Raw genomic sequence first — 18,711 nt, forward strand, 5'->3', positions numbered from 1 at the left:
ACACGACATCTCTTTTTTCTCCTTCTACAACACAGCACTGTGGTTAAGAAGATGGCAGTGGTATCGGGCAGAATAGACTCCATCGCTCACTCACCACCTCTGTGTCCAGGGCCAGTTAACAATCCACACACCCCTTCTCCTCATCCAGAACATAGAGATAATAATTGCCTGAGCAGATTGGTAGGGTCTTGGTGGGGTTAAATGTGCTCAACACTGAGCTGTGATACAGAAGCATTTCAGTAGGAGGCGGGGAGAAGGTAGCTATTATTTTGTTCCTAAATGATTGAGTTTTCCTATGAAAAGACTTTAGAAGATTTTCCCCATCATCGGCCCATAATGAAATATTAACATTGACTCTTTAAGTCAGGGGTTCAAACTTTTTAAACAGGGGGCCAGTTCACTGTCTCTCAGACCGTTGGACGGCTGGACTGCGGTCCCCAGGATGAGTTGGCTGCTAGGCAGGACAGGCAGCGGCGGCAAAAACACCTGGCAGGTCAGATAAATGTCCTCGGGGGGCCACATGTAGCCTACAGGCCATAGTTTGAGGATGCCTGCTTTAAGTTATGAGCACTGCAAAGGAAATTTATGAATCATTGATCTTGGGTTCTGAAACAAGTTATGCTTTTCTTGTTGATGGAGAGGTGATAGAGTACTTTGCTGGCCTTCCTGGCTGGCCTGGGGTGGGTCCCTGAGGGACGTGCCTTTCTGAGAGTGCTGGGAAGTACCTATGCAAATAAAGCCAGGAGCAGGGCACCTGCCAGTCACCAATGCTTGCCACAATGTTGAGGGGGAAAAATTGCCTTTCTTGTGAGTATATTGTTAAATTCATGAAGGTGTTTGCTAACATCTGCTAGAAGGGCTTCTATTCCCATCTGATTAAACACAGTCATTCACAAGCCTCTGCTATTTGTTCCAAAACAAGCCGGGTTTCTTCATAATCTCCCTCAAGGGCCTGCTCTCTGAAGTGAAATAATTTTTCTAATCTCTGATCTTCAGGTAACCGGAGGAATTTGCTCTCAAGTGTGTAGCATTCGGGCCTCTGCTTTGTAGAATTCTCATGGCAGGGGAGTGAGGGCGTTAGGGAATAAAATGGTGGTACGGGGTTCTTTGATGGCAAATTTTCAAGTTGAGGTTCCAAACACATTTTTCTTTTATTTCTCTCGTTTTAGAGACAGAGTCTTACTTTATCACCCTCAGTAGAGTGCTGTGGCATCACAGCTCAAGCAACCTCCAACTCCTAGACTTAGGCGATTCTCTTGTCTCAGCCTCCCAAGTGGCTGGGACTACAGGCCCCCGCCACAACGCCCAGCTATTTTTTGGTTGCAGTTTGGCCAGGGCCAGGTTTGAACCTGCTATCCTCGGTATATGGGTCTGATGCCCTACCCACTGAGCCACAGGTGCTGCCCGACAAACACATTTTTCATTCTTTCTGATTCAATAAGGGCCTCCCGTGTGCCAACCCTTTGTTAAATGCTGTGCGGTTAACAGCACCAGAGTTTTGTGGCCCTTGTTCTCAGGGAATCAACCTTCACAGTGGAAAAATATAATTCTCTGAATGGGAAAGGATGAATTCAGATGAGACAGCTGAGGAAAACAGGAGCTCTCTAAATATCTGAATTCAAGGCCCAGCCACCTCTCTGGCTTTGCTTATCCCTAGCCCACCCCAAGTTCTTTATCTATAAATTGAGGGGTGGAGATGAGACCCTGGGCTGCTGCTATGGGGATTGAGGAGATACTATGTGTGACATCACCCAGAAGCTACTGGTCTTGAGAACCTGTCACATGCCCTGATTAGTAGCACCTGTGTGGCCTCACCCCCCCACCTGTGACACACACACATACCCTGCCACCTTTGCTTTCCTCCCTGAGGAACTCTGTGTCATTTCCCAGTCCTAGGGAAAGAAATGGCATGATTTTCTCACTGGACCGGGCTGGAGTCTCCATTTTATTATAATTCCTGTTCTCTCTCACAACTTTCTCCCACACGTTACAAGGCACGTGCTTTGCATTTTGCATCTCACAGTGGCCCGTGCCCAATGAGAGGTAATAATTCCTTTATTTTTGAGAAAAGTCTGTTGGAGATATAGTGACCTGCCCTGGCAGAGGATGTGTATTATACAAAATGAGTGTGAGAGACCCCCAGAGAAGGCACAGTTTCTGGGGCGATTACCATGTATCAGGTCCTGTGCTAGAGCTTTTATGTAGGTTGTAACATTTAGTGATGGCGATATTACCTCCCCCTTGACAGATGAGGAAACTGAGTCTCAAGCTATTGTGGACCAGCCCAGCATCATCCAGCTAGTAAGTAGCAGAGTTACTGAGTTAGGATTCAGATTCCGAACCACCTTGCCACCCTCCTGTCTATGTCAGGAAGAGAGAAGTTGAAGGTCCCACTCAGCATCTCAGATCTCAGCCCGTAGGCCCCAGCAACTTCTTATATACAAGCCATCATATGCAGAATGAGACATCTGCATAGCCACACCTAGAAGGCATGTTTTAGACACCAAAATGTGTATTTCAAATTATTCTAGACACGATGCTAGAGACATCAACAGTTGGTTTCTTGTTATGCTAAAAGTTCACTTTGATCTACCACTGGGCTCATCCTGACTCCAGCAGATGACTCTGATATTGACTCCTGGGCATGCCAGGTCTTCCTCCGCATAGATCATTTCTTCTCCACCTCACAGAAAACTCATTGGAAGAATCCTTGTTCTCACTCACAATCCCTTTCCATTTTCCTATTTAGAAGTCAAACTTTTGGGGGGGGGTTCCCCCCTAAAAACAAAAAGTGTTTTCTTCCCCTCAGGTTTTGCAGAATTTTTAAGAATACATTGTTTAGGGATTTTCCTTTTCTTTGATGTCTTTTGATTTTTCTGGAGGAGATCTGCATTTCTCTCCCAAGAGAGCCTTGACTATGCCCTCCTGTCAGTGGCTGTGACCTCCTAGGCTCTGTGTTCTTCTCACCACAAACCACCTTTTCCAAGCCCAAAGGAATTTTAGTTCAGGCATCAAGTAGATATTTCCAGCTCATGGATCTTGCATTTTATCTAAAAGGTGATCATAAGCAGTCATGTGGGGTCAGCCCCCACATTGCCCCCTACCAGCCATGTGACCTTGGACATGTGACGTCAGTGTCATCATGCATTTAAAAGGATGGGTGGAGTCAGGATCCCTATCTCTCAGGGATAAAATGGTAGCAGACACTCCAGGCAAATGCACACTTTATAGTGCATTGCTCCCAGCCCTGTTTGGCCTAGTGATTTGGACTGGGCCACCTTGGAGCCTTGATCACTGTTTAAGACTTAGCTCAGAGCAGGGCTGTCAACCAGAGGCCCTACGCAAGACAATTTGGCAATGTCTGGAGATGTTATTGGTTATCACAGTGGGATGGGGGTTGCCAATAGTGTCTACTGCATAGACAGCAGGGATGCTACTAAACATTCTGTAATGTACAAGACAGCTCCTCCCCCAACAAAGAATTATCCAGCCCCAAATGTCAATCTGGCCCCAGTGTGCTGCGGTTGAGGAACCCTGGACTCCAGGGATGCTAAAGAGCCCGCTCCTTATCCCCTCCCCACAACCCACATCCTGTGTGGCCCTTGGCAGCTGCGGGAGGGAGTTTGGTTCCTAGGATGTTCTCACAAGTTGTCAGTGGCCAGTACAGAGAGGCAGCCCTCTGTCTGGGTGCCTTCTGCCTGAGCAAGAAATGCTGAGAATGGAAGTCACCAGCATTGTTAGTATTGTTCTTGAGGTTTCAATCAACACAGTCAGGTAAGAGAAATGAATTAGAAATATGAATACTGAAAAGGAGGTAAAGTGATCATTAATTGCAGATGATTTAAAAATTCCTGGAGAATCAACTGGAGAATGCCCTTATAAAAAGAGTATAGTGGCAGGGCAGAAAATGGTAACAGAAGCCAGTAGGGACCTATACCTGCAACCGGATATTAGATATAATGGAAAAACAACCTATTTACAATTAGAATTTGTTTTCTGTTTGTTTTTTTTCCTACTGGGCAACTCCCTGGTATCAAATACCAGGGGATTCCAAAAAAAAAAGAAACACATTTTAAGAGATCTTGTTGGTAAAATCAATCATTTCCCAAAAGTGTATGGATTGCAGATAAAAACAGATGTGTGTAGCATGTCTAGGTACATTTGAGCGGTAACAGTACCTTCGATTCAACTTCAAAAGTTACACATAGATAACAGCTCTTAAAATGTGTATACTTTTTTGGCACCTACTTCACCTATCATGGGAATTTAAAATATAAAATAATAGCTTGCATTATGTAGAAGTGGATTTCATTGCAATTAACATAACAAAAGTACTTTAAGATTCAATTTTATTTTTCATATTAAAGTTATCTGGCGATGGACTCCCCAGTGACTTTCTGGGGCTTGGTTCTTGTTTTTATGCTCAAAGTTGGCTGCTATGGCACCACATGCATTTTATCCTCATCTAGGCAACAGGATAGAGGGAGGAAAGAAAGAGAAGAGACAGGATAAAGGGAAGAAAGAAATAGAAGAGTAAGATTCTTCCTTGTAAGAAGACTTTCATGCCCCTGATTGGTATAACCTAGTCACCTAATCACACTCAGTTTCAATGGTGGTTTTTAATTCTGGTTCATAGCTGCACAGCTACGTCCTTGGCTTAAAAAGAAGAAAATCAGTGTTCTCTTATAAAAGAAGAAAATGAGAGTGGTTATCGGGACAACCACCAATCTACCATAAAGTGTCATGAGAAATGTACAAGATCTATATGAGAGAAATTTAAAATGCTCCCAAGCAATGCAGATAAGACTTGAACTAATGGAAAGACAAACAATATTATTGGATTGGAAGACTCAACATCATAAAAGCATCAATTGTCTCTGAGTTAATTTATAACTTTAAACATTTTCCCAATAAAAACATCACCCAGGATTGTTTTTTAACTAGACAAAGAATTCTAAAGTTCATATGGAAAAATAAACACACAAAAAAGGAAAGTAGCCAGGAAATTTTGGAAAAGAAGAAGAATAAAGAAAATAGCTCCAATGGGTGTTAAAACATATTATAAACCTATAGTAGTTAAAAGTGTGTGGTACAGAGCTGTGAACTAGAATCACATGAAAAAGATGTCAAAGAGTATATATAGTATGCTCCTATTTAGTTAAAAGGGGAGAAATGAATATATATTCACATTTTCTTATTTATGTATAAAATAGGACCAAGAGCATACACGAGGAATAAACACAAAGCAATTGCCCTTAGGGAGAAAAGGGGACAGCTAGGGAATGGATGCAAGAGGGAGATTTTTACTATATGCCTTTGGATACTTTATGGGGTTTTGAACACATGAATGTATTACCTATTTAAAAAAGCACAAATGAAGATATCACTCGATAAACTCAGTAAGTAAAAGCTGGTCTCATGGGCTTACATATAGAGAAAAGGATTTATTTTGCCAAATTACTCCCCCCCCCCATTAAAAAATGACCCACTCCTTAAAAAATGTCTCAGTCCTCAAAATTGGCTTGGCCTTGTATTTGGGGACTTGAGTAGATAGGGACTGATACCTAGGCAGTTGTCCCAGAGCTGTCAACCAGTTTGAGAACTAATTGATACTGTCCCAAGAACCAATGGGCAGTCTCAAGGAGATGAGACAGCCCCACCCCACCCCGCCCTGCCTGCCCACCCACCTGCCACAGACCTCTCTGCTGGCAAGGCCCGTTGTATCCAACCCTCTTCCCTAGGAAGGGAGGTCTAATTAGAGAGGCAGAATTAAAAGCCTATAGGTGGGAGAATCCTGAGGCAGGAATAAGTAGAAATTCAAGACTATCAGAGTAGCAGTGCTAGTATGGAAACCATGAGGGGATCTTACAAGGAATGTTGGTCTCCCTTTCTCCTTCTCTTCCTTCCTGCCCCATCCCCACCCTACACACACACACACACACACACGCACGCACGCACGCACGCACGCACATTCTCTCTCTTACAGCCCTGAAGTCTCCTATCTGCTGAAACCCCACTACTCCCCAACTACTTCCCACTGAGAGCCCAATGCCAGGCAAGTTTAGTCCCAAACATATGAGCACTTTTATTTTCAAAGAACTGAACACCCCCAGCAGAACCAAGTTCTAGGAATGGCCTTTCTGGCTCCCAGACGTCTTCTGAACCACACTGATGTCTTCTGTCACAAAGGAAAGGAACATAAGTCACTAATTCTTCCTGGATTTGGTTTTATATGGAGAGTTAGTTTTCAAAAAATGCAGACAGTGTAGAGAGAATTGGAAGAAGTGGCCACAGACGGGCTTTCAGGCCACAGGGTAGGATGGTAGGAAGCAGTGCTTGGCTGGGCCTCCCTCAGCCATGGCAGAGGACAGCTACAGAACGTGGTTGGCAGTGGCAGCCACACTCAGCTTTCGGATGGGGTGCATCAGGGGCCAGTGCCAGGGGCAGGCAACAAAGAGCAGGAGGTGGGGAGAAATGAGACATTCTGCCTTCTCGTGCCCCTCCCTGAAAAGAGTAGGAGCCCTGAACAGAAAGAGAGCCTGGGCCTTCCAACCGGAGTCAGAATGGGGAAGAGAGGCAGGCTGGCCTAGAATGTTCTCAGTCCATCCCTTTCATGCAAAGTTAAAACAAGTCATGCCTCTGACAAAAGGCTTGAGAAGAGACTGCTTAGAGGTGGTATTTGGGGTATTTTATAAGGTTGGGCTTGGAAGTGGAAGAAGGCAACCGACAGGAAGGCAGGGGTGAGAACACCAGCTTTACCTTCAGGAGACCCACCAAGCCCCTCACCGCGTTAAGTCACTTACTTTCCCCCATTGACTTTTTTCTGCAAGGATCATAGCTAAATGCCTTCCTCCTAACTCACCTGAACATGGTTTGTAAATGGAGGTGCTGAAGAAGCATTACTGTTGATCCTTTGACAGGGAATGTTGCCATTCTGCTTATCCTATGTGCCGTGGGGTCAGCTGTTCTGGGTGCTGGGGCACTTGAGGGCACGTGACTCAGTGGGGCCCAAACTGCCTCCCTCCCAAGGACATGGTGAAAGTGGGCGGGCAGTGCCCCCGGTCCCTCCACCACGGTTTCTTCATGAAGGAAGTGTGTGTGGCGGTATTAAAGACACTCTACTTTCATTAGTTCTTCAGACCAGCCTGCAAACAGGGGTTTGTCATCCCAGCTTGACAGATAAGGTCACAGATAAGCAAGGCGGCGTCACCAGGGCCCAGGCACAGCTGGCCTCCTGCAGCCCAGCCTGGTGTGTGTGTCACTGCTCTCTCAGCCACAGCTAGAAGTGAGCTTTGACACACAGCAGCGTGATGGGGGCCGGAGCCCTGTCCTGGCAGCTCAGCTTGGTCGGGCTCACTGTCCTCTCTGTAGTTCATGAGCATTTGCTTAGAGCAGCACATTTTATATGTTCTTTTTTCTCAAGCAGTCCCAGCTGTGAGCAGAAACAGGGTCACAGGTACAACACGGACAGGTCCTAAAGTGCTTCCTGCTCCACCTTTACCCTCAGGCCTAGATCCCCTTGATAGCTGGAGTTCAAGTCCCGAAGCCAGCAGGCCTCTCCCACTCTGCCTGCAAAGGGATGGGCCCAGGGTGGTTGCTTAAGGAGGCAAGAGACCTCTATCTAATCTAGATTCTTCTACAGGGCCAAGTATTGAGTTTCCAGGCATGTTGGTAAAGGAATTTTTACCCAACACCCATATTTTACACAAAACTCCAACTTTTTTTTTTTTTTTTTTTGAGACGGAGCCTCAAGCTGTCACCACTGGGTAGAGTGCTGTGGCATCACAGCTCATAGCAACCCCCAACTCCTGGACTCAAGTGATTCTCCTACCTCTGCCTCCCAAGTACCTAGGACTATAGGCACCCGCCACAACATCCAGCTATTTTTTTGCTTGTAGCCATCATTTGTGTTTGGCAGATGCAGGCTGGATTCGAACCCACCAGCTCAGGTGTATGTGGCTGGCACCTTAGCCACTTGAGCCACAGGCGCCAAACCAAAACTCCAAATTTTTAAAACAGGCTCTGAGGTTGCTGCACTGGTTGAGGCCACCATGCAGAAGTGGCTCTCATTCTCTCCAGGACCATATGGGCTGAGTAGGTTCAGGCTATTGAGACCTATATGCCTGCCTTCCTGCCCTCTCCCCCCACCCAGGCCTGCTTGCCCCTGGAAGACTAATCTTGCAAACACATTGTGCTCATGCAGACCAGACAGTCATTGCTCTCCACCTGAAATTCAAAGCCCTTTTCCTGGCATTCTAGCTCTTTGAGATTGGTTTTGACAGGCCTGTTGTGCCTTCCTATTCACTGGGGCCCAATTTTCTGGTCTCTTCATTACCTTTTGCATCAGCTATGTTGGCCTTCTCTCACCTTTTCTCCTCCTAGTCTGGCCAAACCTTACCCTCTAAGCTTCTCTGGAGGGCCACTGTTTCCCGGAGGCCCTCACTGCCTGCACTAGCTCTCTGTGGTCTTCCCTTTTGAAACACAACGGCTCACATAGTCAGTACCCTATAAGGTAGCACCTGACTCATAGGTGGTTTGATCTGATTCATTGATGTTCACATGTGACAGTCTAATCTTGCGGTTAATTCATGAAGTACATGGGATAGTTACTTTTGTCAAAGCAGGCTCTGATTAATACAGATTTCAGTGCATGGTAGGGCTTTTATGAGTAGCTGTTGACTTTAATCATGAAGTCACAAAATCTCAACAGTCTTGGCATATTCCTGGGGTTATGGAGGCTCCATCCTCTTGCTGAGGAGAATGGAGGCACCACCTGGGACTGACCAACTTGAGAGAGAGCCCCAGGACTAAGGTTGGTTTCAGGTAGATCAAGCTTCCTGAGATTTCCCCAGGATATGCACATCTCTCCAACTCACGGAGGCCATTTCTGTGGGTGTATCATTCATTTACCATGTGGTCCTGGCTGTCTTTCAGGGATTTGAAACTGGACAACATCCTTCTGGATGCAGAAGGTCACTGCAAGCTGGCTGACTTTGGGATGTGCAAGGAAGGGATCCTGAACGGTGTGACGACCACCACGTTCTGCGGGACCCCTGACTACATAGCTCCCGAGGTAAGGCCGGTGTGCAAAGGCCCCTCTTTCTGGTGGCAGGGGTCCAACCCTATGCACTAAGGTCATCTAGTGGTGTTGGGAGAAGCTTCTGGAAAACCAGGCAGGAGGAACAAAAGGGTTAGCTGATTTCTTCTTAAGGAAGCCTCAATGATGGGGGAGATGGTAAGTGAACTGAGACTAACAGGCTCTTCCCCAAATCTGGGCAAATCCTCATGGAACATCACTCTCCCATCCTAGTCCAGAACCACCAATAAATCTCAGACCACGAAAATGTTGTTGGCTTATATCATTGTTTTCATGTCTTTAAAATCAGAATAAAGGAGCATCTTTGATACTTAGCCTTATCAGCTGTGAGTGGTTTAGAGTAAAACCAGGAATTGTGTGCCATTTCCAGGGTAGGAAGCGGTTCTACCTCTGGAGCAGGAAGAGGAGAGTAACTGGGCCTCATTACACACAGAGTTGAGATGTCTCTGTGTATAACCTCACCAGTGGGTTGCCTGTTGTGAAAGTTGTTTGAAGGGTTTGCTCATCGTGAATTGTTTGTTTGCCTTGAGTTGTTCCAGATCAATCTTGCCCAAACTGAGAGATTTTAGGATGACATAATTCAGATTTAGGACATGGCCTGTCATAGGTACTTAATCAAAGTGATCTTGATGCCTCAGAGACATGTAAGATGGGAAGGAAGTACCAATCCCTGGTAGACAGGTGTCAGCACACCAGCCTTCATTTGCTCTCGGTGGGCGTTGTTTGAGCACCTGCTAGACACAAAGCAACATGATAAGGGATAAAGAATTGACTGAGACAGTGGTCCCTCTTTAAAGGAACTTTTGGTCTAAAGGGAGTGATAGATAAGTAAACAGCCTATTAAGCAGAATAAATAAGGACCTAAAACAAGGTGCTGTCCTCAGGGATCAGGGAAGGCTTCTTCATTCCTGGTGGATGAATTGAGTTGTAAAGAATAAGAGTTTCCTGCTGCACAGTAGGTGGGGAGGGCATTCCTGAAAGCAGCAGGAAGGATTGGAACGGGGGCAGAGCAGGAAAAAAGTTGGGTGCCCCATGGTCTGAATCCTTTCGGTGTAAGGTATATGTTTCTAATCTGGGTACTCCCAGAATCCAGCGCACAAATCAGGCTCTTAGTAATAATTTGTTGAATGAATAAATGAGAATGTGTGACATTCCAGTGTAAGCAAAGGCCAACAGATGAAAACATCTTGCCCATTATTAGGAAAGTTAAATAGTATAGCTAGAACATAGGGGGTTTTAGTGTTCATAGAATGAATGAGGTTAGGATAAAGGACCAAAGAATGTGGCCTTGATCCTGTAGATCTGTGGACCCACTCAGGGTTCCAGTGGAGAAGGCTCCTAATTAGGCCTGTCTCAGGAAGACACATGGCAATAGTGCGATTCAGAAGGCAGGGAGTGAGGAACAGACAGTTGAGAGTCTTTTTATAGACCAGACAAGACCCTAAGGAGGGTCTAGAAGCAAAGGTGATGAGGAATAGGTAAATTCTCTTTAGAACCTTTATCTTATAACAGATCTGAAGAGTAGAGATTCAGTCTTTCTACTAATGTATTCTCTTAGCAAGAACATGAGGAGTTCAAACATCAAGGAGAAATAAGTGGAAGCCAGAGCTTCCGACTGGGCCCTGCTTTTCTCCTCTCCCTCATTTCTTCTTCATGATCAGAATACTTGGTTCCAGGCCCTAGGTGAGCTGATGCAGAGTCAAAGGGTTGACAGCCCAGTGTTGTTGTTCAGAGCCCAACCCAAGACAGACATTCACTTTACAATGAACAAAACATCCACTGTGCTTCCCTGAAAATCAATCCATCCGGGAGACTCTCGGCGAACAATTCTGCGATTTGTGGGGGTTGAGGCACAGACATGCTTCTTGCCTGCTCCCCACTCTGTGCCCACTCCGCAGAGTCACCACTGTCCTGGAAGTGACAGACAGTGCCTGGTCTTGCTGTAGGCAAGTTACAGCTGATAAAGGTGACACGGGGACCTTGGGAAGATTAAATGAAATTATGTCCCCCAAGTGCTTACTAAGTCTGATCTATACTAAGTACAGCTGAATCAGTGTCATCATCATTGGGCTGTGTAATGGGGTGGGGAAAAAACTGTCCTGAGGATTGAGATTCAAGCCCAGACTTGACCCCTAATACATTCTCTGATGAAGTCACAGAATGTTTTTGAGCCTTGGGTTCCTCATCTTTCAAATGGGAATCATAACTCCTGCCCTACCCATCTCATCAAGCTGTTATGAGAATCTAATGAGATTAGAGCATGGAAATGCTTCAGAAAGTGTAAATCTCTATTCAAATAGGAGAGGTTATGAGATGCTGGGCTGACCCCGAAACCAGAGACACCTTCTAAGGCATGGGCTCTGCCCTAGAGCGTCCTTTCCCACCATGTGCCCTTGGCAGACCCCTGTGGCATCCACACCTGGCCCCTGTTCCCTGGGAGGTGGCTGGCAGCCCCAGGTAACACCTGGCATCATCAGGCCCAGAACTGGCCCTTTTCCACTCCAGCTCCAGCCCACTTGAGGGGTTGGCTGCTATGCCAAGTTCCTTCCCATGGCATGCAAAGCCTGTCCTTCTCACCTGCTCCACTGCTGACAAAGTGATTAGGGATAGGTAATTAGGGCCAAGCCTAAAAGGAATTTTACAAAAGATGCCACCCAAAATGAGAAGACTCTGAAGGGCGCCTGGGGCAGAGTGGGGAGGGTCACTCTTTGGTTTCTACAGTGCTATCAGTTCAAGCACACACAGGCCACCTGGGGGCCACCTTCTCCCCACCTCCTGGTAAGAGGAGGCCACCTATAGTACCCCAACTAGGACAGAAAGGAGCACACCTGTAGGAGACACATCACAGACACACAAATCTGCCAGTCACTAGACGTTGACTGTTAGAGTGGGCTGGTCATAGTGGTGAGCTCAGAAGAACAGTAGACCTCTTCCTCTGATGATTTATGGATGCACTGGGGAGGCAGCCGTGAAAAAGTAACTAAAAGCAGTAGTACATAGAAAGTGTCTGCACTCTCCAGGACAGGCAGGGGCTTGGGCTGTGTGCTTATTTGTCAAGGTTGAGGGAGGCTTTGGGCTTTGGAGCAGAGCAGCATCACTGGCTCCTCCGGACTGTGGCACCTATAGCTCTGACCTTCAGCTACTATATGCTAACCGCTGGGCAAAGACCAGGTTGCTAACCAAACTTGCGGATTGTCAGCCACAAGTAATTTAGAGTTGGCAGCAATTTTTCCCATTCTTTCTCATTCTAAATTTAGAAGATTCCTAAACCATGAGTGTTTTTACTCTTTTTGAATGCTTTTGTCCAAGTCTTTCTATTTAATCCCATGCAATCTGTAACCTTTAGAAGAATGTTTTGAGTAGACCACAGAAAGATCAGATTCTCAAGTTAAACCTCCTCTTCCCGGGCCACCTTGAAATCTGAGAAGTAAATTGGAGCCTTCTCCCAGCCCTGAGAAAGTTACCTGCTCAAGGTATCCTAAGAGCTAGAAGGATTAGGATGGACTGTGCCTGTTTTTTCAGGGTCCTTGAAGTGTTCCCCTTTTAGGACACGCACTCCAGCTTTGTATCCTCCACACTCTTCACTTTTTGGAATTCTTCAGAGAATGACAGACCTGGTGAGGTCATCTCATCTACTCTCCTATTTCTGGGCAGGGCCATGTCTAATCCTGCCCTGACTGATAAGAACAGAAAATGCTTGTGGGATGGGGACGTCATTTCCCAATCCCTTTGTTAGGAGTGGGGGACAGCTCAGCATTTATGTTTCCTCTGAGCCAAATACACATCACTGACCTGCTACATATTAATATATATGTATATATAGTATTTAAAAGCATGCTACAAAGCGCAAAGCTCTTGACAGCTGAAAGATAGTATGAAATCCAAGTTTTCTCTACTGGATCTGATTTCCATACACACACACACACACACACACACGCACAAGAAAAAATTTAGATAGAGCTTTATATTGTACAATAGGCTTTTAAAATTTTCCACTTGAATTAATCTTGTGAGATGAAGCTGAAAATCTGAGCTTCATTTGATATAAGGAAGTCAAGTGACTTTTTCTTTTGAGATCATCCACAAAATTGAGTACCAGAGTTGGGATGGAACATAAACATCCCTGTTGGTCTTCTCTGTCCCCTATAATATGTGCCCAGGGCTCCAAGAAAATCAGGTCATAACAGTTACTGACTTTAGGCCCTGCAGCTTCTCAACTTTAAGTAGGATTTTGCTCATGCATTGAAATGATGATTTAGTTTATGGAACTCTCATCCGTACGTACCACTCTGCAGGAAGGTCGCAGGATGTGGCATGCAGCAACATCACATCTTACATGTACTTAATCGAAGTGAATTTGATTCTACATATTGGGTTAGAGGGAAGGAAAGTGAGAGAGGAAAAGACAATAGATAGAGACAAGTGACCATTTTCAAAGAAAAAATGCATCACACGGTCAAGGACATGATTTGGTCTGCCTATGACAGTAGGGAAGACATTCATAATGAGGGTGGCCCCAAAGGCAAGGAAGGGGGTCTGGGGCTTGCGGAGGCTGACAGAGGAGGGATTAATCAGTGAGTCGTACGGGAATCGTGAGGAACGATGGAGCGATGGTCATGGCCTTGCGTTTGCTGGTGAATGCCAAAGAGTGGGGAGACTTAACTGCACTTTGTCTTGTGTAAAGTCAATGTTGTCACCATTTAAGGAAGACTGAGATGCTGCTCACCAGTCCCCTCGGGCAGTGAGCCATGCCTGGGACTGCGTGTGGGATGGGAGATGTGACCTTGCCACACTTGCAGTCACTTATACACCTTGGTGTGCATTGTGCCTCTGACCCTAATTTTAGTGCCCGAGGATGTGTTTTTTTAAGGTGGTCCGAAATGCAAGTCAGGAACTTCATCTAATGCTCAGACACATAGTAATCTGTGCCCATGGGAGGGTAGAGTGTTGATGTCGACTTTGGAGAAATGGCCCAATACAGTGCCTCCCACACTCAATTTCCCCCAAATTTGCAGATTGAGCACCTCACCATCTGTGTCCTGAGACTGCTCTACACAGGAGTAAGCTGGAAGTGAAGACACAGTCCTTCCCACTGGTGTCTGTGGCGCAGGTGTTGCCAAGAGTTGGGGGGTCCTTGGTGGTTCCTGACGGTGCCTGTTTTCGTGAGCAGATCCTGCAGGAGTTGGAGTATGGCCCCTCCGTGGACTGGTGGGCTCTGGGGGTGCTGATGTACGAGATGATGGCTGGGCAGCCCCCGTTTGAGGCTGACAATGAGGACGACCTGTTTGAGTCCATCCTCCATGACGACGTGCTGTACCCCGTCTGGCTCAGCAAGGAGGCCGTCAGCATCTTGAAAGCCGTGAGTCACTGCCCACCTCCCGGGACTCTGTTCCTGCGGGGTCCTCAACTGCACACACTCTTCCTCCCTCTCTCTGCCACCTCTGCTCACCACTGAAGGGGAGGAGTTCAGCACAGTTACCATGGGGTGTTCCGGCCCAGTTCAGAGGGTTGCTGCTGAGAGAATGGGGCCTGGGATGACAGGCTCTACTTGTAGGAAAGGGACAGTATGCTGTGCTTCCCAAGGTGGGGCGCTGTGTACATCTGTGTCCACCAGCATCGAGAGGGAGCAGCACCCATCCAACTGTGCTGACCTCCCCTCTGCTTTTTCACATCTCCCTTGCCTGCTGCCTGTGGCCTGCCTTCGTCGGAGACCTGTGATGGGGAACAGCGTGAGGGGACTCTTCCCACCAATGTCCTTGACAGCATTCCTGTGGCTCAACAGCTAGTCAGGATAGTATAGGTCTGGTCTCCTCAAGATCCAAGCAACGTGCCAGACTTAGGCATGCAATAGTCTGTCCCTGCCCCTACAGATAATCCCTCCCATGTGAATAATGCTTTCATACACTCTCAACACAGCCATTTCTACCATGAAACAACATTGTGCTGTTGTTGTAAGCAGTGTTACCTACTCCTTTTTGGAATCTGTGAAAGCTGAGGTGCAGGGAGTTTAAACAGCCAGTTTGCCCAAGGTTACCCGCAGAGCTGAGCCAGGATCGGAGCATTCACCCAGGATCTTGACTTCCAGGCTCCTTTCACCCATCAGACTGCCCCAAAGTTCAGTGGTTTGTATGCCACGGCCACAAAATTTGTCACATTCTAGTGCCCTCAGTACAATTTTCTTGTTCTCTTAATTGACTCTCAATAGTTATCTAATTATATGTATTTTACAAAGAAAATTTATGTCACTATTGTAGGTAAAAAATCAATATGACTTGCCATAACTAACTAAAATAATTCTATGAAAAATATTAATATTAAATAAATGTTAAATAAATATTAAAGCCATGTAGTAGGTATCTGGGGACACATGTACCATGTTTTTCAAAATGCCACATCAGAACACATCACTGTTTTCTATAGATCTTTTTTCTCCCTCCCTTCCTTTCTCTCCCTTCCTGATCTATTTCTCTTTCTCTCCCACATTCCCTCCTTCTCCCATTCATCAATTCAGTGAACTATTTATTGAGTCCTCCCAATGTGCAGGCTGACTCCCAATGTCCCTCAGCCTTCCCCTCCAGGTGTCCAGGTGCTAGAACGTCTGTCCTCATTCTTCTGTGGGTCCTCAGCTACACACACTCTTTCCCTGACCACTCTTCATCCTCACCCTTTTGCCTGGGTACCACTTGCCCCTCCTTCAGTGCCAGCCTGTATGTTGCTTCCCCTGGGAACTGAGTCCCTCGCCCCAGGGCATCTGCTCCTGCCCGCTCAGAGCCTGCTGTGCTTCTCTCCTGTCTTTCATCACCATCTTAATTAATTGCTTCTCTGTCCTAATTATGAATTTTTTCTCAGCCTCCCTTCCCCTTCTGCATGCCCCACGAAGGCAGAGTCTTTCGTCACCCCTCAGAGCCCTTGGTGCAGAGTGGAGACTAACGTGTGTCCGAAGGAGAAAAGGGATGTGAACAGACAAGTACTGGGCAGCTGCAAGGCCAGGCTCTCAGTACCTCAAAATGCTTTCCGCCTGATTTCTCTCCAGCCTCCTCCATTTTTATATCCTGCATAGAAGCAGAGATCCTGTGGGAAGGAATCTTGCTTAGGGGGACTAGATTACCCAATTTTTTTAATTAAATGTTTTTTTGTCCAGTTTATATAATATAGGTCTATATATTTCCTTATTTGCTTGCTTGTTTAATTGTATGGTTTTGGGGGGGGTGTTGTTTTTGTTTTTTGGTTTTTCTTTTTTACACAAGCACAGAGCATAAACTAGGCTAGAGTGAAAGGTCTCTATCTCATTCTTGGTCCAATCTGCCTGTTTTCCATACATTCCACTCTGCTTTTGGTTTTTTTATATATCATTCTGAATTTTTTAGGTATTAATATATACAAACAAAGATAAAGAAACATTCTTCTCCACCTTTTCATACAAACATTAGGGCACTGTACATATCTCAACAGTGTTCCTTGCTTTTCCCACTCCGTGATAAATCTCAACATGTTCATTCCTTGGTTCGACTTCACTTGCACTTTGGAGCTACAACTCGGACGCACCACCACAGAGCACTCTTCTGGGGAATTACTTGGGGCAGATACAGGAACCTTTGCCTTCTCTAATTCCAGGGCCCCAGCTTGTTCCAAGTCAACTGAGTAGCTAAGGGAAAACCTCTAGCCTCTGAGGCAGCCAGAACGCCATGCCCGGCACAGCTGGCCGTCAGCCCAGCACCTCTCCCTGTGAGTCCCTTGCCAGCACCCCAGATGAGCACTTTTACTTTGGAAGACCCAGAGCAGTGGTTCTCAGCTAGGAGCATTTTTGCTCCCCACCCCAGACATTCAGCAACATCTGGAAGTATTTTCAGTTGTCACAACTGAGTGAGTGTTACCACCAATAGGTAGTGGATAGAGGCTGGGGCAGGTGGGCTGCTGAACGTCCCACGATGCACAGGACAGCCCCCATGTCAAAGAAGCATTTAGTATACACGTTAATAGCACCAAAGTTGAAAGCTCTGAACTACAGAGATTCAGAAGTTAAAGGTTATACCTACACTAACTGGCTAGTAAACGAGAAGATCCCCTGGTTCAGGGATAGCTTCAGACCTCTGTGTTTACCTCTGGCCCTCAGACTTCCCTCCTGGAAGACGGAGGATAGGAAGAGTTGAGGAACTTAGAAGGAGACTTCTACTCCTTTGGCCTTGAAGCACTTCACTTCCTTACATTGTCACTTGATTTTAGGGCCAGGCCAGGATTTCCATGCCTCTGACCACTGAGCTGTCTCTGAAGGATGCTCCCTGTGTGAAGGTGGTGCAGAACTCGAGAGAAGACCATCTGCACCACAGAATTATGCAATTAAGCAGTACACAACCTGTGCAACAGCCCAGCCCTGAGCCCCCTACTCAGTCATTGCAGTTTACTGTGTGTTCAGCCAGGTGTTGGGCAAATAGGACTGATTCCTATGTCATAGAGTTCACCAAGGAAAAGAGATGTTTAGACAAATGAAAATTTACATAGACAAAAAAAAAAAATGAGGTCCAAGGTATCAAAGGGGATGTAATCTGGGGAGGCTCCACAGAGGAAGTGACATTTTGAGAATGCCTAGGGCCTAGAGAGGATTTCAACCAGAAGGAATAAAGGATGCAGAAGGCCAGCAAGCTAGACAGGGTTCAGTCTGAACAGTTTCCACATATCAAAGGAAGGCATATGGCTTTCTAGTATGGACCACCAGAGATGTGTAAGCAGAGGGCACCTCGATGGCTTGTAGACTAGAAACATGAAATGCCTTGGTGCCATTCCTCTATCTACTCACTGCTTTTCTCTCTTACCTGGTTCTCTCTGTCCATCAGCATTTAACCTGTGCTCACGTGCTTTGGTTTTAAGAGCATCAGGCAAGAGATAGTAGGAGCCTGTCCTTGTCCCAGAAAATCTTCCTTATGGATGAAGCTTGAAATTCTACCATTATAAGTGTATCCCTTTGCATTACGGTGTGTCCTTGTAAGTTCCTTTTTTAATATGTGGACACTCAACCTTCACACTGTGAAATGTAAGCCTTTGTGTCTAACACACATACCATACACACTGGCTCTCAGAAATATCTCCTACTGGAGCTTTTGTTCAAGGTTAGACTGGTGCATGTCTGCTCAGTGTTTACCATCAGAACTGATTCATTTAATAGGAATAGTAAGTTCACTAGGGTGGGTGGGGATCGCAAGACACCAGCCAGAATATCCCCACCAACCAAAGAAAATCTCAAACACATCAGTGTGAGTTTTCTTGCATACAAGCATTGAAAAGCAATAAATATTTGTCTTGTTTTTTATCTTTTGACTAACATAAGCATTTGTGTAGAGATTACAGATTCAAATGTGGAAACAGTGGCGAAAGCCCTGGTCCAGGGCGAGGAAAGCAGCAGGAGGAGGTGCATTTGCTAATTTGCCTGCTCATGAATACCTGGGCCTCTTTCCTTATCTTATCGAAAAGGACTCTCCAGTGTAAATGAGCTTATCAGTCTCTCTGAAGTGAAGACTGGAGCTGCCGAGGGGTGGGGGATCAGAGAGTTAGTGAGAACCCAAGTTTTCATTCCCAGCAGGATACCTGTGTCACATTTCTGTGCTTCAAGTGTCTCCCTT

The 18,711-nt window shown here is 46.1% G+C and overlaps 1 protein-coding gene across 1 annotated transcript in view; it reads left to right on the forward strand.

The window, feature by feature from the left end:
- Positions 1 to 18,711, forward strand: part of PRKCE (protein kinase C epsilon) — a 324,332-nt gene that overhangs the window by 280,838 nt on the left and 24,783 nt on the right. The window contains exons 11-12 of the mRNA XM_023512137.1: positions 8,935 to 9,073; positions 14,268 to 14,456. Coding sequence (XP_023367905.1) covers positions 8,935 to 9,073; positions 14,268 to 14,456 — 328 coding nt within the window. The remainder of the gene's footprint in view (positions 1 to 8,934; positions 9,074 to 14,267; positions 14,457 to 18,711) is intronic.

Source organism: Otolemur garnettii, unplaced genomic scaffold (genome assembly GCF_000181295.1).
Source record: "Otolemur garnettii isolate 467f Iridium unplaced genomic scaffold, OtoGar3 scaffold00024, whole genome shotgun sequence".
NCBI classification, from domain to species: Eukaryota; Metazoa; Chordata; class Mammalia; order Primates; family Galagidae; genus Otolemur; species Otolemur garnettii.